The sequence below is a fragment of the Wolffia australiana genome, chromosome 4, assembly GCF_029677425.1.
Source record: "Wolffia australiana isolate 7733 chromosome 4, ASM2967742v1".
Lineage (NCBI taxonomy): Eukaryota > Viridiplantae > Streptophyta > Magnoliopsida > Alismatales > Araceae > Wolffia > Wolffia australiana.
In genome coordinates, this window is record NC_135838.1 from 17,622,332 (window position 1) to 17,646,085 (window position 23,754).

The 23,754-nt window shown below is 42.9% G+C and overlaps 1 protein-coding gene across 7 annotated transcripts in view; it reads left to right on the forward strand.

Annotated features, from left to right (window-relative positions):
- The window catches only part of LOC144702153 (U5 small nuclear ribonucleoprotein helicase), a 76,843-nt gene extending 54,541 nt beyond the window's left edge, over window positions 1-22,302 (forward strand). For 6 of the 7 annotated variants that reach the window (XM_078574063.1, XM_078574066.1, XM_078574064.1 and 3 more), the window contains 28 exons: window positions 5,820-6,032; window positions 6,106-6,261; window positions 6,352-6,576; window positions 6,652-6,753; window positions 6,856-6,936; window positions 7,030-7,110; window positions 9,011-9,214; window positions 9,307-9,423; window positions 9,515-9,637; window positions 14,940-15,029; window positions 15,114-15,239; window positions 15,696-15,758; window positions 16,138-16,226; window positions 17,364-17,454; window positions 17,847-17,996; window positions 18,075-18,266; window positions 18,372-18,437; window positions 18,508-18,663; window positions 18,735-18,878; window positions 19,544-19,611; window positions 19,689-19,854; window positions 19,938-20,000; window positions 20,565-20,660; window positions 20,748-20,915; window positions 20,989-21,156; window positions 21,642-21,791; window positions 21,876-22,007; window positions 22,090-22,302. In XM_078574063.1, the coding sequence (XP_078430189.1) occupies window positions 5,820-6,032; window positions 6,106-6,261; window positions 6,352-6,576; window positions 6,652-6,753; window positions 6,856-6,936; window positions 7,030-7,110; window positions 9,011-9,214; window positions 9,307-9,423; window positions 9,515-9,637; window positions 14,940-15,029; window positions 15,114-15,239; window positions 15,696-15,758; window positions 16,138-16,226; window positions 17,364-17,454; window positions 17,847-17,996; window positions 18,075-18,266; window positions 18,372-18,437; window positions 18,508-18,663; window positions 18,735-18,878; window positions 19,544-19,611; window positions 19,689-19,854; window positions 19,938-20,000; window positions 20,565-20,660; window positions 20,748-20,915; window positions 20,989-21,156; window positions 21,642-21,791; window positions 21,876-22,007; window positions 22,090-22,164 (3,555 nt within the window). In that variant the 3' untranslated portion in view covers window positions 22,165-22,302. The remainder of the gene's footprint in view (window positions 1-5,819; window positions 6,033-6,105; window positions 6,262-6,351; window positions 6,577-6,651; window positions 6,754-6,855; window positions 6,937-7,029; window positions 7,111-9,010; window positions 9,215-9,306; window positions 9,424-9,514; window positions 9,638-14,939; window positions 15,030-15,113; window positions 15,240-15,695; window positions 15,759-16,137; window positions 16,227-17,363; window positions 17,455-17,846; window positions 17,997-18,074; window positions 18,267-18,371; window positions 18,438-18,507; window positions 18,664-18,734; window positions 18,879-19,543; window positions 19,612-19,688; window positions 19,855-19,937; window positions 20,001-20,564; window positions 20,661-20,747; window positions 20,916-20,988; window positions 21,157-21,641; window positions 21,792-21,875; window positions 22,008-22,089) is intronic. The other variant, XM_078574067.1, reaches the window with a different exon arrangement.
- The last annotated feature ends 1,452 nt before the right edge of the window (window positions 22,303-23,754 follow it).

A 23,754-nucleotide genomic window follows, 5' to 3' on the forward strand; every position in this document is an offset into this window, starting at 1 on the left:
TGAGATTCGACTCGATACAAGATAACCCCTGCTGCCGCTGCCAGCTAGAGACATCGCCCCACGAAGGACTAAGCCAAAGAACTGGGAACTTTGTTTGGGGGGGGGAGTTGACATCAAGAACAGAGGTCACCCTAATCAGGGGGGACAACAACCAAATACCATTTCAGAGATGGAGGAAGACACAAGAGAGACCCCCCGAGGCAAAGCTGACACAATGTATTCATGCCAGGGAAACCGGATGTAAGAGGCATGTGCCGAGGAGGAGACACAAATGGTAGATGCAAGGGAGGAAGGAGGTCCCATTAGCCAGGAGACTGTTAATGCATGGGGACACGCCTGTAGGAATGGAGACAGTTAATGAAGGAAGAAATGGAGTCGTAAGCCAGCAACCGTAGTTAGGCAAAAAGGGTGATAAAGGCAGTGAAGGGCTTGTATACAAATGAAAGAAGCTGGGCATTCATCGTGAGTGGTTAATTGTTGCGTGGGCAAAGGCCGGGAAAAGCAGATGGTTGTTGTTAGTGGCCGAGTGCAAGGCACGAGGTAGCACCAGAGAAGACCATGGACTGAAAAGGGCAGCTGATTCGTGGGGAAAATGCATGGAGATCCGACACATTCCCAACTGTGAGGCAGCAGAGCCAGCTGGAGAACAAATGGACACAGAGGAGGGTTCTGCTGTAAATCATAGAGCAAAAGAGATCTCACTGGCAGTAGGAGTAAAGACAGTGTAGGGCAGCGAAGGGGGAGAAGATTGTTCCCCATGAACTGCATCTCATGGAATGTTTGTGGACTCTAGGACGAAAGTATGCGCGGAGTAGAGAGATGATATGTGAGAGAATGGAGAGCAACAGTGGCATGTCTAGAGGAAAACATGCTAGAAAGATGTGAGTAAAGGGAGTGGAATGCTGTGGGAAGAGGCTTCCTTGAGGGCTTTATGGTGATTAATGAAGTGGGGCGGTCTAGGGTTGTGGGTGGAGTAGAATGATGCAATGATGTAGAAAATGGATATGTGGATGGGTCAGTTTGATGCAGTAGTCAAGCTGAAACAGATGAACGACAATTTCGAGATGGCCATAGCCTTGGTCTATGGTCGAACAAATGTCATGCGGAGAAGAGACCTATTGTGACAGTTGGCTGATCTAACGGGCACATTCTACTTGGTGCCCGATAGTGACAGGTGGCTGACTTTAGATGACATTAGAAGTGAGTGACTGACCGAACAAGATTGGAGGGAGAGACACCAACTTGGAGGATTTTTGGGCCTTCATTTCAGAGACATCACTCCATCAAAATGCAACCCACCGACTGCATTTATTCATGGAGAAGCACAATGGGTCACAATAGGTTGTCAAGATTGGACCGCTTTTTGTGTTTGGTAGAGCTGGTAGAGCAGCTCCCTGTAGCGGACGGGGATCACTTCCATGCCCAATATCAGACCATACTCCAGTTGCATGGGCCGGAACCAAGGCAGTCAGAAGGCCCACCTATTTTAAGCAAAACAAGTTGTGGCTACAGGAGTCTGGCTTCGAGGAAGAGGAGAGAGTGGTCAGCACAAACCTGACTCAGATTTGAGACAGAAACACAATTCGCCAGAATTCACGGGCTGCAAGCATCACCTCGTGGAGTTCTGCAGGCGCATACACGAGAACAGAAAGCCAGACTAGAAGAGAGGCCTTGTGCGGGATCAAACAACTGGATGACTTGGAGGATATACGGTACTTAGAGGAAGAACAAGCAAAGGAGCAGAGGAAGTGGAGGGGTGTGGTCGTAGAGGAAGACAAGAAGCTTGAGATGAACTGGAGACAAAGGTCCAAACAACTATAGCTACAAGCAGGCGTCGCGAACACCAGATTCTTCTACCTAGTAGGAAATGGGAGGCGATGGACTGACAACATTTGAAAACCCAAAGTGGGAGGCTAGGCGTATATCGGATCACAATCGGTGGGTCGTGCTGTTGCGGAACACCTCCACTCTTTTTATAAGAAGGGAAGACATAATCCATGGATGTGGTGCGGTAGGGAAGCATAGACGTTGGATTCGGTTCGCAAAGCTGAGCGATCTAGTCTCTCTTAGAGGAAGAGGTCAAGGAGACAATTAAAGGACTAGACAGTGAAGGGGGCGCCAGGCCCAGACAGTATGCCGGTGTTCTACAAAAAGTTTTGTGAGTTGGTGAGGCCAATCTTGATGGCCACGCTTAAAGAATTTCACTAGGGGACCTGCAGTATGGAGAGAATCAACAACGCTTGCATGTCTCTCCATCAAAACTACAATGCGCTGAAAGAATCAATGATTTCAGATTGATTTTGCTGTCCATCTCCATTTACCTAATTATTTCTAAGGTCTTGGCAAACAGGTTGAGGGAGGTGATCAGGACTCATAGGACCCTCTGAATCAGCGTTTAATATTGGGTTGCTTGTCGGTCGACAGTACTGTTGCAGCGAGAGAGATCTTATCTACATGAAAAAGGCACATTACCAGGGTTTCCCAAGGGCATATGACACAATAGACGGGGCTTCGTGTGGGCATCAATGTAGTGGAGGGGTTTCCTGAAGGAATGGATGAGGTTGGTGAAGACATGCTTTACATCTAACTCCTTCTCAGTGTTGCTGAACAGAACGCCAGAAGGTGGCTGTATATAACTGCAAAGGGAGATGAGGCAAGGATGCCCGCTCACCACTCTACTATTCGTCCTAGCGGTAGATGCACTTGCCACATGCACCAAACTAGCATGTTCCCACGGTCTCTAGAAGGGATACCAGACAGCAAGGTCTGTCAAGAGTATTTCGTTACTGTAGTACACAGACAACATTGCCTTATAGAAGGCTCTGTGGAAGAGGCGAAAAACTTGTCCACCTTACTCAACTTATTCGCTGACTTCTTTGGCTTACAAATCAATTGAGATAAGTCAGCATTTGTGAGTAGCAACCTTTCTCGAGCAGAGGAAACCCAATGCGCAGAGGTGTTGGGCACACCTCACGGTAGTCTACCTTTGAGATACTTGGGCCTGCCATTGACTAGAGGGAGGACGGTTAAGGTCAACTAGGAACTGGTGGTAGAGGAGGTTGAGAGACGGCTGGAAGGATGGCACGCAAATGTTCTGTCTAGAGGAGGTAGATTGGTGTGACTGAGGTCAGTATTGTCATCAATTCCCCTCTTCCACCTCTTCGTGTTCAAGATGCCAGTAGGAATCAGTCAAAGATTTGAAGGCCAGACGCGACGTTTCTTGTGGACAGGTGCCAGGCCCAACCAGAGTTGAGGGCTGGCAGTGGGGGCATGGGATATTGTCTACAAAGCATGAACGTGCCATTATTAACAAAGTAAGTGACGAGGCTCATTCACCCTTAGGAGTACCTAGTCATCCAAATTCTGAAAGACAGCTATGGTCAGGGATTAAACTAGGATGAGAAATTGGCCCCAGCCAGAGGGACGTCACCATTCTGGTAGGGCCTTAAACAGATTTTCTCCCCAAGTTCAAAACTTCTCTTCCCGACTAGGAGACGGCTCCCTATTTCATTGTTGGGTGGATCAATGGTCATTGGCTGGCCCTTCGCGGGAGGCATTCCGTTGGCTCTTTGCGCTTGCCTGATGCCCTGATTGCCATAATGGGACAGTACTGGGACAACACATGGAATTTGAGGGTGGATGGTGCCCTGTCAGACCAGATGGCGGCGGACTTCTTGAGCATGCAAAAAACCTTGAATCAGTGCCATCCAAGACCTATGTGAGGATCCATCAAGGAAATGAGCACTACCCAGGCATGTTGTGCCATTTGATGCCTAAAGGTTCTGCTAAAGGTAAAGATTTTTGGATGGATATAACTGCTAAAGGTAAAGCTTTAGGGCTCCTCATGTGTACCTTTGGATGGTTAACACTTTATCGATTGACAGCTGTAAAAGATATAATCAAGGGCATAATCAGACAAGAGGCTTTCAGGGGACGTTGCAAACTGATTTTGGATGGGCCCATGGAATAAAATGATAGTTTGCCTTAGGTTAGATTTTTTTTTTAAGAGATAAACCCATGTGAAGAAGAACATGAATGTGATGGAGAGTACGGTGGGAGGAGAATAAGACACACCCCACGCCGGCAAAAGTGAGGTCACCACATGCAATACTAACTGTATGAGAACTGAGAGATGGCATGTAGGTGAGGAAACGATGAGATGGCATTTAGGGGTTGTATGGGATGTGGGACCCTATTCAGTGATCCATTTCTTCCAGGAAGACAAGTGAGAGGAAGTGACAGGGTTTGTACCTCTATGAACCAGTGGCATAGATCCAACCACATTGGGGTACCCCTAGAAAAAGATGAAGTGGCATAGATGGAGAGACTATGGTCAATACTCGTGATCTAGGTAGAGAGACCGATATGGGACTACCCCGGACATACATGGAGAAAAGGAAGAAGCAGAAAAGAGATATCACACCTAGCTCCTCAGGCCATGTGTGAAGAGATAAAACTAGACCCTGAAACAGAAGGGGGCTGGTCTTTTCTTGAAGCTGAAGTCAGAGCTCAAGCTGGTCATCTGGAAATCCTCCGGCCACCAGAGACGGAGAAAGCCAATCCAGATTGTCCTGGCTGCCGCCTCTATTTCCTTCTCTCTCCTTGCTGATCTTTTCACATACCACACTACCACGATCTCTCTCACTGAACTCTTAAACCGTCTGATGTTTTCTTGGAAAATTGCTATTCTTGGTAAGTCTTTAATTGAAGAAGCATATCCAAGTTGTTTCCTCTTGTCTCAGAAACTGCTGTGATATCTCTCAAAAGAGAATCGTATCAGAGATGAGTGAAGCCAGAGTGGTCACTAAGTGATTTGGTGATTATTCTTTCGCGGCAGCTTGTAGCAAGTCTCCTTGGTGTGTGGTTGCATCACTAAGGAGATAGCACATTTGACAGGCCTCCGCTAAAAGGAGCACGACATGATCTCCCAAGCTGTTGGAGGGCCATCACTGAGGGGGTGGTTAAGAGTGAAAAATACCGAGGTGTCTCCTCAGTCCGAACAATATAAATACCCTCTGTATAGGTCAAAATCTTTTCCTAATGGATGAGCTGACTGCGTAGAAACTCCTACTTTGGATTTAATCCCATGAGGAATTTGAACACCCTGAGTTGAAGAACACACCCTTAATCAATTGGCCAATTCTAGTTAGAATGTAGGAAGGAGAGCAATGCCTGTTGTAGAAGAACCAAGTTGGCAATGGAGATCTTCTAGTTTAGGTACAGGTGCTGATCTAGGCCTGTAGCTTCCCCTTAATCAATATCACTTTCTATCCTCTTCTCCTTCCCTCAAATCTTGACTGGTCTTATCCTTCTCAATCTCTCCTTCCCAAAAAATTACATTACTTCTGAGTGAAAATTAGCTGCAATCTGATTTAGCAATCATAGGAAGTAAATTTCTGTAAAAGTATGATGTTAATATTTTCGATTTTAAACGAAATTATCTGTATTCCGGGTTTATTCAATTGAAAAAACTTTATTATTTACTTGCTTTCAAAGAAGATTCTTGTTTGATGACAGTTCACTATGAGATTACTTTTCCAACTACTGACCGCCTTCAAGAATATCTGCATAACCAGAAAATTATACATATTTCTGATTTGTGTTATAAATCGTGACTCCTAGATTATGTACTCATGGAAAAGTTTTTTATTATAATTTTTATGGAAAATGTATTTATTGTGCAGAAAAAAAACATTCATTACCTTTCTTCTATCTCAATTTTGCATTGTTGTATAGGAAAGACCGTTTGAAGTGTGTTAAATGAAGTATTTTTTATGAAACATTTTTCATTCTAACAAATAGATCAATGGTTTCTTTAGGTCATTGGGGATCCCTCATTGATTTCAAAGCAGAAATCCCTTATTACTGATGCTGCCCGTTCTCTTGACAAAGCCAAAATGATGCGCTTTGATGAGAAAAGTGGAAATTTTTACTGCACAGAACTCGGTCGGATAGCCAGTCATTTTTACATTCAGTACACCAGCGTTGAAACTTATAATGAAATGTTAAAGCGTCACATGAACGACAGCGAGGTGACTGTTGGAATGTTTAGCTTTATTTACAAGGAGCTGGATGGCCTCTGACCACAGTTATTTATTGATTCAGATAATTAATATGGTAGCTCATTCATCTGAGTTTGAGAATATCGTTGTCAGAGATGAGGAACAAGATGAGCTTGAGAAACTGGTCAAGACCTTCTGTCCTGTAGAAGTTAAGGGTGGTCCTTCCAATAAGCACGGAAAAGTTTCAATACTAATCCAGGTAGGGTATTTCCCTTCTTTAATTTTTTACTGATTCAACTGTTTGGTATGCGGTACAATTCAATTTTATGTGTGCTTGGGCAATTTTCAGGTCTACATATCCAGAGGTTTTATAGACAGCTTTTCATTGGTGTCTGATGCCACTTACATCAGTGCGAGTTTAGCTCGTATTATGCGTGCTCTCTTCGAAATTTGTTTGAGGAGAGGATGGAGTGAGTTAACAACTACTATGTTGGATTATTGCAAGGCCGTGGATCGGCAAATTTGGCCACATCAGCATCCTCTTCGACAGTTCGACAAGGATTTGTCAGCTGATGTCTGTTCTGATGTTTAACATTTCTCTCCTTCAAAATTATCTCGGTGTGCACTGAATTTTTGTAATGCATTTTAGATATTGCGGAAGCTGGAGGAAAGATGTGCAGACCTGGACCGTCTTTTTGAAATGGAGGAGAGTGACATTGGTGCATTAGTTCGTTATATTCCTGCCGGGAAGGTATTCTTACACACCTAAGGAAATGCTTTTGTATGTATTATATGGTAAAAATTTCTCTTTCATTTGGTGACATAAATAACTTGTTTGGTATATTAATCAAAGCTTGTCAAGCAATGCTTGAGACATTTCCCTTTGATCAGCTTGTCTGTTACAGTGAGCCCTATTACAAGAACTGTGCTGAAGGTATAATTTGATCAAAGTGGTCAAAATTGTGCCCTTCTGAATAATTTATCCGGATATCTCATGAGTCACATTGGTATTGCTTGGGAATCTCAGGTAGATTTGCTTATCACTCCAGACTTTGTTTGGAAAGATCGTCTTCATGGAGCTGCAGAACGCATATGGATCTTTGTTGAGGTAGCTTTGGTGACATATTTTCAGCTTCATATTTAGTTTTATTTTTGCTTGAATATTTTATTACACCAATTCTCTGTTTTTTGCAATGATTTATTGTTGTCTGGATTTAGTTTTTCTTAAAATTTGATTGAATTTGTTTATCTTTTGTGCTTTGATGGGGTTGCCCACTACAAACTTCTGTATGACCATTGAGGATGTGCCCTTACTCCTGAATCTTCGTTCCTAGCTTCTTCATTCGGAATCATATTTTAGGGTTTCTCGCAGTGCCAGCATTATAAAGTGGCATGCATCTGGTGTTGTAGACATTTGGTGGTGCCAGTACTGCTCGGCAATGTCAGGTGATGTCTCAACATGACCATCATGCTGTCATTGTCAAGCAAAAACCCCCTCTGCTGTGCAATATTATGGTTGTGGCTCAAGAACCAAGATCTATAGCAAATACAAGAGAAAATCCCTTCCCAAGAGCATACCACAAATAGAATGTTCAACAAGAGTTGTCTTACTCTACATAGATACTCGTAGAAAATAACAGATTACCGATATGAGTGGGAATGAGAGTGGACCGGATCAATCCCTCCTGTAGTGTTTGGAGATTGAGCCAGATTGGGCCTCTGCCATCTGAAGAACTGGAGGATCTCGATCTCCCCTGCAGCATTCGCAAAACAAGTGCGTCTTTTTTCATTAGACCACGTCAGGAGGTTGGTAATCATGTTAAATGGGACGTAAATTACTTGATTTTCTTCAGTTGACACATGTCCTGCACACTTAGAAGGCCATAATTAGTCCTTGATTTATTGTTTTGACTTGTCAAGATGAGAGAGTGTGATTCTTACTAATCATGATCAAGATGTATTGATATAAAATTCTTACATTCTCTCTAGCACTATTCAAGGAACATGATAGACGAAGTCAATTTGGATTGCAGCCAATTAGAGTCACATGCAGCATTGTCCCTTGATTCTAAGCCACGTAGGCTTCCCTGGAGATGAAATTAGCATGCAGTCAATACCAGCAATTTGGAGATGTCCTCTCTTAGAGGGTTGGCCTCTAAAGGTGCCTTTAAGCCTCAAGTGTATGTATCAAATAACAGATATCAAATTTTAACGTATAACCTTCCGTATATGTGGATATTACAATTCTAGAAACTTCTTATATAGATATTGAGTTCAACTCTCCCAAAAATTCCACAGTGCACCTCGCATACCAGAGTTTCCTTCTTACATATCTGAAAAAAGTACAGTATCAGTTGGTGACTGATCCATGATAAAGTTCAAGTCTGAGTCTAGATAAACCATTATGGTGCGGCTCCTTTGGAGTATTTTTTATCTGTGAGCTGCCACATCGTGATGATTGTTACATGGGACTAATCATGGACTGCATAGCTGATAGATATATCTAAGCAGCAGAAGAGGTACCTTCTGGGTTGATCTCATCAGCCTTTTTATGAATTATTGGTTGGAATTTCATCTGATGAAGCATTGACTTGGGACAGCAGAATGCTTGATTTCAAACCTTGGATCAACTGTTGTGAATGAGCCAAGGCAGACATAGTGCTGAAATATGGTGGGTGGAGAATAATGGCGTAGGGCGGCACAAATAGAGAGAGCATTCAGGGATGGTAATTGGTGACGATGGCATGAGGAAGACATTGTTGTTATGGGACAGAGGGGAGAATTGAAATGTTAATCACCTTTTCCTGAGAGAATATGAAAAAATGAAATCAATATTGGCATGCATTTCTTATTTTTCTTATCGAGATGAAAATGTGGTCCAAACCATCTATATCAAGATTGCAAGAAGGGTGTAAAAAAGGATTGTGTATTGTGTTTTGATTTCTCTCTGATTTTAATCTGATTACTCATTTTTCCTTATGTCATAATGCTAGTTTATTTTTGAGCAGGATTCCGAGAGTCATCACATTTATCACTCCGAGCTCTTCACATTGACAAAGAAAATGGCTAAGGGATTACCCCAAAAGATTTCGTTCACTGTGCCTATCTTTGAGCCTCACCCACCCCAATATTTCATTCGGGCTGTTTCTGATTCCTGGTTGCATGCAGAGGCTTTTCATTCAATTTCTCTCTATGATCTCAAATTGCCTGAGGTATTTTTTTCTCCCTGACTCCTAATTTGTTTGAGCATAAGATACTGATGAGCCCACAGACACTAAGTCAAATGCAAAACGCCATGGCACAGACCCAAATGTCGCACACGGAACTTCTTGACCTGAGACCTCTCTCTATTAGCGCCTTGAGAAATCAATTTTATCAAGATCTTTACAAGTTTTCACACTTCAATCCAATACAAACACAGGTTTGTGATGCAAATAAGCATTTGTGCATGAACAGAAGGATTACTCAGTCCATTAATTTTTCTGTCTTGTTCTCAAACACATTAATTTTAGGCGTTTCATGTGCTGTATCACACGGAAAATAATGTTTTATTGGGGGCCCCAACGGGAAGTGGAAAGACAATATCAGCCGAATTAGCAATGTTTCATCTGTTCAACACACAGCCAAATATGAAGGTAGAAATCCCTTTTCATTTAGAATTGTTGATCTGAGTATTACATGTCTTTATTTTCTCTCTCTTGTTAGCCCATTAAGGGCCCTCTCTAGTCAGCCCATTAGGGCTTCCTATAAAACCCTGTAATCTCTTTCATTTGCTATCAAGAATTGTTCTTTTCTTGTTTACATGGTATCAGAGCCCTAACCCTAACCCTAATCTGGGTTTCCTGGGCTCGACCTTGCGCTCCGATCTTCGGCGGTTCTCACGACCACCTGATCTCGCGCTCCGGTCTCTCGCCGTCTCGCTCCGGGCCTCCCAGGCGCTCGCCGTTCTGACGTCCTCCGTCCCAGCGTCTTCCGCTCCGGCGCCCGTCGTCCCGGCCCGCGCCCTCCCGGCTCGCGCTGCCCGGCTCGCGACCTCCCGGCTCGCGCCGCCCGGCTCGCGCCGCCCGGCTCGCGCCTCCCGGCCAGCGCCGCCCGGCGACCGCCGCCCGCCGCCGCCGCGTCCAGCGCCGCTCCAGCGCCGCCCGTCAGCGCGCCCGTCCAGCGCCCGCCGTCCAGCGCCCGCCGTCCCGCGCCGCCGTCCCGGCGCCCGCCGTCCAGCGCCCGCGTCCGGCGCCCAGTCCCGGCTTCGCCGTTCCGGCTTCTGACTGTGGTCTACTCTGCTTTCATCATGACGAACCCGGTTGAAGCCCAGACCTCTACTGTCACGCCAGACTCGGACGCCGGTATCTACGCCACATGCATCTGCGGTGCCTCTCGAGCCCGGGGAATTGGTCGCCCTCCTCTGGACCATCCTCTTTGCCTCGGATGCCTCCGGATGGCATGTTTACTGGATTCAATCTCGTGCAATGGCGCCAGACGCGTCAGATAACTTTAAAGAGGCGTCTCATGCGCCATCTTCTAGAAAACGGACCTTCCCGGACCGATCCCAAGTATTATGATTGGCTGGACGTTGAGGGGGTAGTTCATCGTTGGCGCTTGGACAGTATTTCACCTGGTGTTGAAGGTGAAGTCGTGTCTCTATAGTCGGCTCGGGCGGTCTGGGAAGCAGCACTTGAGAGCCACTCCAAGAAGCACAACATTGCGACTCTGCACGAATTGGTACATCGGGCGCTAACCTGCGTCAAGGGGACCGGTCTATCATGGAGTACAGTACGGAGCTCATTTCGTTGTGGAATGAAATTGACTACTACATGCCGCCCGACCCCCATTCGGTGGACCGCCAATATACTCTTCAACTTCGGGTTTTCCAGTTTCTTATGGGATTGAACCCGGAATATGAAGTTGTACGGGCTCAGCTTATTCATCGGGAGACTGGTCCTACCTTCAAGGATGCGCTCCACAGTGTGCGGGTTGAAGAATCCCTCTTTCAGCAGGCCCAGAACTCAGCTTCGGCACTTGTAGCTCATTCCTCTTCGTCTGCACGCCCATCGTCGACTCCACCACCCGGCTCTTTGCCACGTGGTCCGACGGCTCGGACGGAGGATTCTCCAAAGGGTGATCCTTCGCTGTTTTGCAATTACTGCAAGAAACGAGGTCACTCTAAGGAGACATGCTACAAGCTTCAACAGAAACGCGCACAACCGAGCAACCTTGCTGCAGCCGCCTCGTCCGTGCCCCCCCCAGGTCAAGTGCCTATGTTGTACGGTCTTCTCCCGACTAGTGCCTCGCCCGCTAGCTTCACTCCGGAAGAGATGGAGCGTCTACGCCGCTTGCTTGATCCTCCAGTCGTGGGCTCATGCTCCTTGGCCCACGCAGGTATGTCCACCAGTCTTCCCACACCTACATCCCCTCCTGGCCATTCTTTTTCCTCTTCCACTTGGCTTCTTGATTCCGGTGCCACCGCCCACATGACCCCAAATCCTCGAGCCTTTCAAACTTATGCACCCGTTTCTGGCTCCTCCAAAGTTAAAACAGCCTCCGGCGATCTTCTCACCGTGGCGGGTATTGGTCGTGTGGCCCTTTCCTCTTCTATGCATCTATCTAAAGTTCTTCATGTTCCTCGCCTTACTCATCATCTTCTCTCCCTATCTAGCCTTGTTCGCGACTTGAAACAAGACCTTACCTTCTCTCCTAATTCATGTTTTTATCGTGATAAGGTGTCGGGGAGGACGATTTCCATTGCTGAGGAGCATGAGGGGCTCTATCTTGTTCGTCCTTGTTCGAGTTCTCTTGCTTTTGCTGCTGCGGCAGTTTCCCTTTCGGCTTCCCACGAGCGTTTGTGGCTTCTTCATCGACGTCTCGGCCATCCTTCTTTTGCTACTCTTTATCGTCTCTTTCCTAAACTCTTTCAAGGCCATTCTGTGGACCGTTTTGTTTGTACTGCTTGTCGAATTGCCAAACATCATCGTACCACGTATCCTATCTCGTCTTCTCATTCTTCGACCCCATTCTCCCTTATTCACACCGATGTGTGGGGGCCTTCCCCTATTCATAGTACTTCCGGTTCTCGGTGGTTATGCATCTTTATTGACGACGCTACTCGATTCACGTGGGCATATTTCTTGAAGAACAAATCGGAGATATCTCGTGTCATTCCTCAATTTTACTCCCTTATCCAAACTCAATTCTCTATATCCATTAAATCGCTTCGCTCCGACAATGCTAAAGATTACGTTAACACCACGTTAAGCACCTTCTTCCAAGACAAAGGCATTATCCATGAAACTTCTTGTCCCTATACACCACAGCAAAATGGCGTTGCCGAAAGAAAATTCCGTCACATCTTTGAAATGACTCGGAGCCTTCTCTTCCATATGCATGTGCCCAAGTATTTTTGGGGGGAAGCCGTCTCCACCGCCGTCCATCTTCTTAATCGCCTTCCATCTCGAGTGCTTGACTACTCCACTCCCATTGACCGTCTTCAGCATTCCTTTCCAACTCTCTCTCTCCGAACTCATCTTACTTCTCGTGTATTTGGATGTGTATGCTATGCACCCAACCACCAACTTGGTCGTGATAAACTGGATCCCCGTGCTATCAAGTGTGTGTTTGTTGGCTATTCTTCCGCCCAAAAAGGCTATTTATGCTATCATCCACCCTCTCGTCGGTTCGTCGTCACCAAAGATGCCACGTTTGATGAATTGCTTCCCTACTATTCCTCCTCTTCTCCTGAACCCTCATCGTCCCCATCTCCCTCCGATCCACTCGAATTCCTCATCCTCGTCCCTCGTCCCTCTTCACCGGCCCCGCCCGACGTGTCTCCGCCTGTTGCTCCTCCAGCAATTGTGCCTCCCGACCCGCCTCCGGCCGCCGTCTCAGTCCCTCCTGTGGAGCCTCCTCCAGTATCTGCTCCTGCGCTCGACCCTTCTGCTGCACCTTCTTCGATTCCTCCGCTCCCTATCCGTCGCTGCCCGCCTGAAAAACGCTACGGTATTACCCTTGCTCGTCGCAAGCCTCGGCTTCCTTCTTCGTCTCCTGCTGCCCCGTCTCCCTCAACCTCCACCCCTCCTGCCACCTCCTCATTAGCCGTGCTGCCCTCTTCCCGTTCCTCTCCCCTCTATCTGTTGGCGGAATCTATCTCCTCTCATCGCCTCTCACCCTCTTATCATGCCCTTCTCACCTCCCTTGATGCCACTTCCCTTCCCAAGACGGTGGACATTGCCCTTTCATTTCCGCCGTGGCGTCAGGCCATGGCGGAAGAACTTTAGGCTCTTGCTCACAATGAAACGTGGGATCTGGTTCCTCTACCGGCCGGGAAGCATCTCGTGGGTAGCCGTTGGGTGTATGCTGTGAAGCATAATTCTGACGGTTCTATTGAGCGCCACAAAGCCCGGGTTGTGGCACAAGGGTTCACTCAGAAACATGGCATTGATTATCAGGAGACCTTTGCTCCCGTCGCCAAGCTGAATACTGTGCGGATCTTATTGGCCCTTGCTGCGGATCGGGGCTGGATTTTGCAACAATATGATGTGAAGAATGCTTTTCTGCATGGAGAGTTGACTGAGGAGATCTACATGGCATTACCTCCTGGCTACACTTCCTTAGTGCCATCGTCTCCACAGTCTGTTGTCTGTCACCTGAAGAAAGCATTATATGGCTTGAAGCAATCTCCTCGTGCCTGGTTTGGTCGTTTCACGACGGCCATGCAGCGTCGTGGATATCGTCAGTGTAATGGTGATCACACCCTTTTCTACCGCCATTCCACGTCAGGGGGAGTCGCTATTCTTCATGTATACGTGGATGACATCATTATTACGGGTGATGATGCGACCATTACTGAGCTGGCTATGTATCTCGTCGAATTTGCTATTCGCCATCTTGGCCCGTTGAGGTACTTTCTTGGCATAGAGGTGGCCTATTCTTCCAGCGGGATCTTTATTTGTCAGAGAAAGTATACGGTGGACCTTCTCTGTGAGCTTGGAAAGGAGGACGCCAAGCCTGCTTCGACACCGATTGATGCGAACCATCGACTTGGTGCCGATGCGGATGAGGAGCTTGCTGAGCCTGGCCCATATAGAAGACTTGTGGGAAAACTGCTTTATCTCACCCACACTCGCCCGGACATTGCATATTCAGTGGGTGTTTTGATTCAGTTCATGCAGACTCCTCGCATGAGCCATTTTCATGCTGCTCATCGTCTCCTCCGTTTCCTGAAGGGCGCCATTGGCCGTGGATTATTGTTTCGTCGCCATACCGACCTGCGTCTTGAAGTCTACACTGATGCAGATTATGCCGGCTCTGTGGTTGATCGTCGGTCCACATCTGGGTATTGCACCTTCTTGGGCGGCAATCTGATTACTTGGAGGAGCAAGAAGCAGAAAGTGGTCTCTCGATCGAGTGCTGAAGCGGAGTTCCGTGCCCTTGCGCATGGTCTGTGTGAAGCACTTTGGATTACCCAGCTTCTTCGTGAGCTACGGTGTCCAGTTCCCTCTCCTGTCCAGCTGTTCTGCGACAACAAATCGGCGATTAGCATTGCTCATGACCCCGTTCAGCATGACCGTACAAAGCACATCGAGATCGATCACCATTTCATCAAAGAGAAGCTTGAATCGGGAGATTTTTGCACGCCTTATGTTCCGCCCGCTGAACAGCTTGCAGATATCTTCACCAAAGGGCTTCATGCCCCTAGGTTTGAGGAGCTCTGTTCCAAGCTGGGTGTGGATAACATCCACGCTCCAGCTTGAGGGGGAGTGTTGATCTGAGTATTACATGTCTTTATTTTCTCTCTCTTGTTAGCCCATTAAGGGCCCTCTCTAGTCAGCCCATTAGGGCTTCCTATAAAACCCTGTAATCTCTTTCATTTGCTATCAAGAATTGTTCTTTTCTTGTTTACAAGAATGAATACATCGGAGCATCATTTCTTCAATATTGTTGCAGGTGGTTTACATTGCTCCTCTGAAAGCGCTTGTCCGTGAAAGAATAAATGATTGGAAAAAAAGACTTGTTTCTCAACTTGGCAAGAAAATGGTATGATCTGGAATTTATATCATAAAATATGGGGAAGATATTTTAGTGTCTATTATTCTGTAACTTAAGGATCTTTCCTGCTAGGTTGAGATGACTGGGGACATTACTCCAGATTTATTGGCATTGCTTTCGGCTGACATCATAATATGTACACCAGAAAAATGGGATGGCATTAGCCGAAGTTGGAAAAATCGTGCTTATGTAACAAAGGTAAACCTCTTATAGTCCTGTGTTTTATTTTCATAAAGGTATGCTCATTGCTTTTTCATTGGTTATATCTCTCTTCTGGTCAATCTTCTGTTTTATTTATTTTTAGCTCCACGTATAATGTGACCGTTGGACTCCCACGGTCATGAGATGACCGTTGAATCCCAACGGTCATTTTTCCCTTTTTTGGTCTAAGTGGCTATAAAAGCCAATGTAATACACTGTGTAATAGTTCGAACGTTTCATGAGGAAAATAAGTGTTTATTTCTTGTTTACCATCATTCTTCCAATCTTCTTCCAATTGCTCGAGCTCACATTTATCATTTACTTTCTATTTTTTATTATTGTAAAAATAATCAAATTATTTTCGCTTTCCATCATTCAAACTGTGCCTTTTTTTTGCGGCTTTCAAATATCTTCTTAATTAATTATATTTTTTATGGAATGATTCATTTTTAGGTGGGGCTCATGATCTTGGATGAAATACACTTACTAGGGGCTGACAGGGGCCCAATTCTTGAGGTATTTTTACGAAGCCTTTAAGCATTCATTATTTGCAAAATAATATACAAAGTAGATGTAATGGGCATTGACAAGTACTGTACCTAGAAATCCAGATTGGAATGATAGAATCATGTGTTAATGTTACAGATATCCGTCTGAAATTTCTTCTGGGAGTTGAAATAACATCATATATTCTCTGTAATGGGGACAAATATTTTGTACTTTTAGAATGACTGTACCTTTATGAATTTAATCCTGACTTCTCCGTGAGGTATGCTCTCTTGTTTGCAGTGGTGAAGGATGCCCATCTTGGATGTGGATGACTTTGATTTCTCTTGATATTTTAGATCTCTTCCGTTCCAATTGATGGATTGCTTAAAGTTGATTGATGTTTCAGGTTATTGTCTCCAGGATGCGTTATATATCCTCACAAACAGAACAAGCAATACGTTTTGTTGGCCTATCAACGGCTTTAGCTAATGCCCGGTATTACTGCAATATTTTATGGTGATCTTGATTTTAAGGAACATTTCCTTCAGCCAATTTTAAGTTGAAAGGAACTGTTGAGTGCAGTGAGCAACTCATTATTTGTCTAATAGCTAGAAGACATATTCTCAGCGGTCAAAGCTCCTAATCTTTGAAACTTTTGTGGAGTGGTGCTACACACTTACTTCAAATCTCTTATCCCATTAGCTGATGACTCTGCTACAGCCAGACTCCTTTAATTAGTAAATGACATATCTTAAAATTGAAACTTACTTGTTCACATGACTCTGTTAATCCTCGTTGAGTGAAGATTAACTACATTCCCCTGAAAGCGTACAGCCTTGACTGTTCCTCCCTCAGTGCGGATCTGCTACCTAAAAATGTTTAGTGGACTAATGTTTTTCATAGACAGATACCACCATTGCAGGTTGGTCAATTTGAATTGCATATTTTCTGCATTGCTGGGCAGAATAGTCCAATCCTTTAATTTTATCTATTTACGACTGGAGAAGGACACTCAATTTTTCTTGTTAAAGCATCCACTGCTTCAGTCCAGCCCATCTACACCTTGGATTCTATCTCCATACCCTTCAGGTGAATGTATCACAAGGACTAGGAGGACATAGATGAATCAAAACTCTAACTATGCACCATGGGTACCTGTGATCACCAGAATCCATCTTGCTCTCATCCTATGTCATTTGGTGTTGTCTGTTGGAGCCTTCCTGGTCCTCCTTTAGTGCTCATCAGATGCAAGGTCACCAATAGGTTTTAGTCAAAAGACGTAAATATTCTTTGGGGGAGATAAACCCGTTTAAATGAGGGTTACAAATGTGCTGTTGGCCTGGCCCAATGACCCTACAATTGATCGGCACTCATTATGAGGATCTAAATAATGGACTAAATGAAATCATAAAAATCATTAGTAAATATTACTGATAACAAGCTTAAGAAACAGAACACCCCATCCAACAGTCACCAATACAAAAATGCCCTTTAACGTCTTAATGGACCATCTTTTATTGTCCATGACTTGTGGACTGAGCTCAAAATTTTTGGGTGGAGTACTACATTATACTTTACTTATTTTTACATTCATACTCGTGACTGCAGAAAACTTTGGCTTTTTTGTTACAGTGACTTGGCAGATTGGCTGGGTGTTCCAGATATTGGGTTGTTTAATTTTAAGCCAAGTGTGAGGCCAGTACCCCTCGAAGTTCACATACAGGCGAGTCAATGGAAAAACAACTGAAAATTATTTATTTGTTTAAAATGAGTTCCTCCTTTTTCCAGTAAGATATTATTGAGAAGATTTGATATTCAATCATATGCATACCTGCAACTGCCAGAATTTCATTTTTTTCACATTTCCTTCTGTCTCATAATTATGATCAATGCTAACCATTTTGGTGTTGTTTGCATTTAAATCCCTCTTATCATTCAAAGTCATAGGCACAATGCAATTAGAGTATCTCGGGCCTGGTTAGATTATCATTGTGCATTTGCTTTGTCACACTATCAAATTTTAAACATAAATATATATACTATGTAAATTTTTGATGCTATTAATAAAAATACTTTGGCATTTGATCAAACTCCTAAAATTATCCTACAATGCAGGGCTATCCCGGAAAATTCTACTGTCCAAGAATGAATAGCATGAACAAACCCGCATATGCAGCCGTCTGTACGTATTCCGCTTCAAAACCAGTCCTCATTTTTGTTTCCTCTCGTCGACAGACAAGACTTACAGCATTAGATCTCATTCAGGTATTTTTTCTTTTGCGATTTGATTAAATTTTCTCTTGGCTATGCTGAAGAATTAAATTTTTTTCTGTGGGGGCAAAGTTTGCTGCGTCAGATGAGCAGCCAAGAAAGTTCCTAAACCTGCCAGAGGAAAATCTACAAATGGTTATCTCACAGATAAGTGATAGCAATCTCAAACATGTACTACAGTTCGGAATTGGTTTGCACCATGCAGGACTCAGCGACAAAGATAGGTCTATAGTTGAGGAACTCTTTGGGAATAACAAGATTCAGGTATATCATCAATCTCTTTTCTTGTAATCTTATTTAACCTTGCACCATCTTTCACCAATTGCCTGTCAAAGTTGCTTTATGGTGTGGACGTACTTTGCCTCACAGGTATTGATCAGTACGAGCACACTTGCATGGGGTGTGAACCTTCCTGCTCACTTGGTGATCATTAAGGTGATTTTATGGAGTTTATTTTATCTTATATTATGTTATTTTGGTGTTTTTAACCTTTTAATGTGTACAGGGGACAGAGTACTATGATGGGAAAGCAAAGCGATATGTGGATTTTCCCATAACGGATATCCTGCAAATGATGGGACGGGCAGGGAGACCTCAGTTTGATCAGCATGGAAAAGCAGTGATTCTTGTTCATGAACCAAAAAAGAGTTTCTACAAGAAAGTTGAGAAGGAACCTATCCATCATTAAAGCTTACATATTTTTGTACCTAATGGCTCTCATCTTCTTTTCAGTTTCTATACGAACCATTCCCTGTGGAAAGCAATCTGAGAGGTCATTTGCATGATCACATAAATGCAGAAATTGTGTCCGGTACTATAAGTCACAAGGAGGATGCAATTCATTACCTCACCTGGACTTACTTTTTCCGGAGATTGGTAGCTAATTTTTCCATTTTCATATTTTATTGAACTGATACCTTATACCCACAGGAATGAAAATCTTCAGGCGTATGAAAAATCTTTTCTCCAATTTAGTTTTTGTTCAGTCCTTGACAGGATGGTGTCTGTGGTTCCAGTTCTAGTTTAGCTTGTTAAAGTGCTTTCCAAAGGAGTAATATTCATTACATAATCCACTTTTTGGGTAAAATCAAAGTGATTTTTATTGTTTCGAATTTGTTGTTCTTGTGTCAGGTATTTCCCGTAATATACTACTCTTTGTTTTAGGTTCTCTACGTTTTTAAGGATATCAGCAAAATAAAAATGAAGTAATCACCTGGACATGACAAAGAGTGAAAGGATTACAGAAATTAGCAATCATGGAAGGGTGATGCAGTTTTTTTACAAGCTTCTTCACTTAAAAGGCTTCGACAATGATTTCTGCGCGACGTTGTTTATAATCTTTACCCTTGGCCTTCTGTCAAGTCACATGAATTTGTCTGTCTTATATTTAAGGGTATCGTGTTTCCTTTTACATTTTTGTTGCCTAAGTCTGTGGCATTGGGTTTTTTTTTGGCTTTCACATACAAGTTACCTATCGTTGTGATAAATTGATGAAACTTCATAAAACATTTATTTATGACGATGTTTTGCATACCTTTTAGGTTGTTAACCCTGCGTATTATGGCTTGGAGGACACTGAACCTGACACCGTAAACCTTTACTTATCAAGGTATCAGGGAATGCCATCTAACTGTCTGGTCATATTCGGCAATCTCATGAGGTCAAGCCTTTCCTTTCTTCTGATAGGTTAATCCAAAACACTTTTGAAGACTTAGAAAACTGCGGATGCATCAAAGTAAGTGAGCACTCTGTGGAATCTTTGATGCTGGGAACAATTGCATCGCACTATTATCTCAGCTACATGACCGTTTCTATGTTTGGTTTACACATGGGACCAAACACCACACTCGAGGTAACTCTAAAATTAAAGTCATTAGCACTTGTATCTTTTTTGGTTTGGGCTACTATAAGGGTGATATGCTTAAATAAACACAGGTTTTTCTGGATATTCTTTCTGGTGCTTCTGAGTATGATGAGCTTCCTGTACGGCATAATGAGGTGCACTTTTACTCTGTTCTAAGTGAAGCTAGCTTCAATTCATAAGAATGGAAACATTTTTTCCAAAAAACGCCATGATGAATATGCACTGGCTTTTATAAGTTATTTCCGGATTACCTCTAGACTTGATCTAACAGCAGAAGTGCCCAAGGATGAAGGATACCTCTGCTGGACAGGGGTGAATAAATAGATTCTATCTTCGTGGAGAGGATCTTTTCATTTTCTTGATATCTACATCCAATTAACTTGGAGTTCACCATGAAAGGGCTTTTGATTTGCTATTATTGTCCTGATTTTGCACTTTACCGGAATCGTTGGAAAATCATAATGACTATTGGGGACAAAGGATCGAAACATATATAAGAAGCCTGGCTGGTGAAGCCAATATTAATGCTAACAATTGAGAAACGTGCTGAATTTAGCAATACCCTTCTGGATCGCATACTAGTTAGTGTGCACCTATGTGATGTTTATGTATAACCCTTTTGTCAACAGCATGGAATGGAACCCCATTCTTTCATCCAGCTTGCTAATGCCAAGACTTTTTGCCTATTTATATTTCAGGAAAATTACAATTCCATTTTAGCTGACAAAGTGTTGCACAAGGTGAACATGAATCAGCTTGATGACCCACATGTGAAGGCAAATTTACTTTTTCAGGTGAAGTCTCACTTAGGATTGTAAACTTTTTTTCCGGATCATGCACATAATCCTCGCTGTCCTAATATTTGAGTTTCTGGGTCGCAGGCTCATCTTTCAAGATTAGAGCTGCCTGTCACTGATTATTACACCGATCTAAAGTCGGTTCTCGACCAGAGTATACGTATCATTCAGGCAATGATAGACGTATGCGCCAATAGTGGGTGGCTGAAGAGTGCTCTTACCTGCATGCATCTTCTGCAAATGGTTATGCAGGTAGTCCCTGTTTTATTTCTTTTTCTGAATATGTGAGTCTAGTTTTCTTACGTTTCTCATTATTCTATTTCAGGGTCTATGGTACAATGACAGCTCATTGTGGATGTTACCCAGCATGAACGAATCTCTAATTAATATACTCAGAGAGAATGGGATTTCTAGCATCCAGGCGCTGTTGAATCTCCCAAGGAATAAAATGCAGTCACTTCTTCAACAATCTTATACCTCTAACGTATATCAGGTACTTCTATTTTCATCTTCTTTAATTTGAAGAAAGAGGAACTTGGCAATATTATGTTTATTGATAGATATTTACGAAGAATTTGCCGAAACATTATATGATAGAGATACTGTTATGAGTCTGAGGAAATCTCTTGGAAGGGAAGAGAGAACAAAAGAAATGAAGATGACAATGTCTTCTGACCCAGTTCAACCACTTCTTGACTGCTCTCCTAAGGAAAGGGCAAGAAAGTACAAAAAGAGAACTGCAGTAAAGCTAAATGACCAAAATACCCCTCGTAGGGGTTGGTGATCATGTTACGTACACTGATTTATCCAATTCTCTGTTCTATTCCAAGCAAGTTTTGTCTAATCTATTCTGGCCGGTCATAGTGAAATAGTTCTAGCCCCTGATGCTCTGCATGTCTGAGAAATTGGAGTACATCAAAAGCACTTCATGCTTCTGAGAAATTGGAGATTAAATTTTGTGATTGTGGTCATTTTCAGGAACTCCAGAACTATCCTCGTGTTGAAGTAAAGATAAAGCTGTCTAAGAAACAACATAATGAGCGTTCCAAGAAACAACATCTCATCATCAGTTTGGATCGGAAGAACTCAAGCCACAAGGCAACTGCATTTACACCAAGATTCCCCAAGGTTTGCTTTGATGACTTCAATCATGTTAATTTCTATATAATTTATTCAGTGGTCAAGGTTCATATGGTTGCCTTTTGTTTTCAGGTGAAGGACGAAGCATGGTGGCTGGTTCTGAGTGACACAAAAGATTCAGAGCTCTTGGGTCTGAAGAGAGTGAGCTTCTCTACTAAATTGATCACTAGTATGGATCTTCCTCAGGAAACGGCTACCCTTGAGGTAAATTATTTCAAGAAAGTTATCATCTATATCTTTCTTCCTGATTCATTTTGGTCTCCCGCTTACTCCACCATTGTCCCAGGATCTGAAGCTTGTTCTGGTATCTGATTGTTACATCGGATTGGAGAAAGAGTTTTCCTTAATCGATCTTGTTTGATTGACTTCATGCCACTGTTCTGGGACTCCAGACCAACGCGAGCACCACGTATAATATCCAATACTGATATATGAGGAGGTCTGTAATGGTTAAATTTAGATGACCTTATAATATTTAGAACTTTCTCATTTTTGATGATGATCTAAATGCATTATAATAGTTGGATATATTAATTAGAGTGTCAAAAATTCATATTTTAAAACACCTAAACCACATTTTTTTAGAGCGCACATGCGTGTATCACTTATTTTCCTTCTCGGGCTTATTTAATCTTCAATCATGCTCTCTCTCGTCTGTGTACGCATTTTTTCCCCGTAAATAGAATACTCAATCAAATGTTTAGTGGAAACCCACTTTACGTTGAACAATTCTTGAAGAAATATGATCCTAATAAGATCTCTTTATTCTTGCTCTGTATTAACCCTAGAGGATCCAACTGACCCGAGAGTTTCAATATTAGAATAATTGTTCATCTCAATACTTTAATGTTACAAAAACCAAAGCTCACAAGTTTTTTACAAAATCCTTCTCAAGATAACATGTATCGTTGATTTAAAAAATAAGATCAATAACTAAAAGGATATTTCTTTGATTGCTGCATTATATCCAAGAATATTAATGTTTTGTGTTTTGAAAAATCTTAAATGAAATCCTATTTAGAATGAGTAGAGAGCAAATGAATGGCGATATCACTGCTAACATCCAGAAAAAGACAGTTAAAACATACCTGCTTCATTTGTTTCCTCTCATTGGTCCATTTATATATTATCCCAGGCCAATGGACCACATAGTAAAAGAAGAAAGAATAAAAGATCTTAGAGTCTTTGTGATAAGATAGTTGTAATCTCTTCAAAACTTCTTTCAATATAGATCATTCTATATAAATGTGTTGATCACATCCTTTCATTAGCCACTAAAAGTTTATCTATTGATGTCTGATATATGTTCCTTTAAATTATGAACACTTTAATGTTTAATTTTTATAAAATACCTTGATAAAATATTTATGTAGCATGGGACAAAACTCATGGTTCTCATATTACTATCATAACCAAAGTACTTCCATGTGATTTCATCGATGGTGCGTGATTTTATCCAGATAAGCTGAGATTTATTATGTTGTCATGGTTACACCCCTATCAAGACCTAAGGAGCTACACTAGACTCTTCTTTTGGAATAACAATTGCGAAGAAAGAAAGCATGCTGCTATCTGGATTCATGACTACAGGCCTTTAGCCGTAATCTGATGCATGGTAGTGTCACAGGGTTGGCTTTTTAACCAAGTGTGATAAACAATTGTACCAATCAATGATTCTTATTTAATATGGTTTAAATACTAATTCATAACATTCATCAACAGGTGAAATATAACCAATCTCATGAAGATCAAAATCCAGCTCATGTTTCTTATAAAAAAGGTTTTAAAGTCCAACAATTGGTGAATTCTCCTTCACATATATACGAAGAACTAAATTGGAGGATCAAAACTACATGCTTGGCACAGAGCCTGTCGTGTTTCTTCAATCAGAACTGCATACCCTAGTTGTGTTTCACGTGTACGCATTTTTTTGTTTATCGCTCATATATGA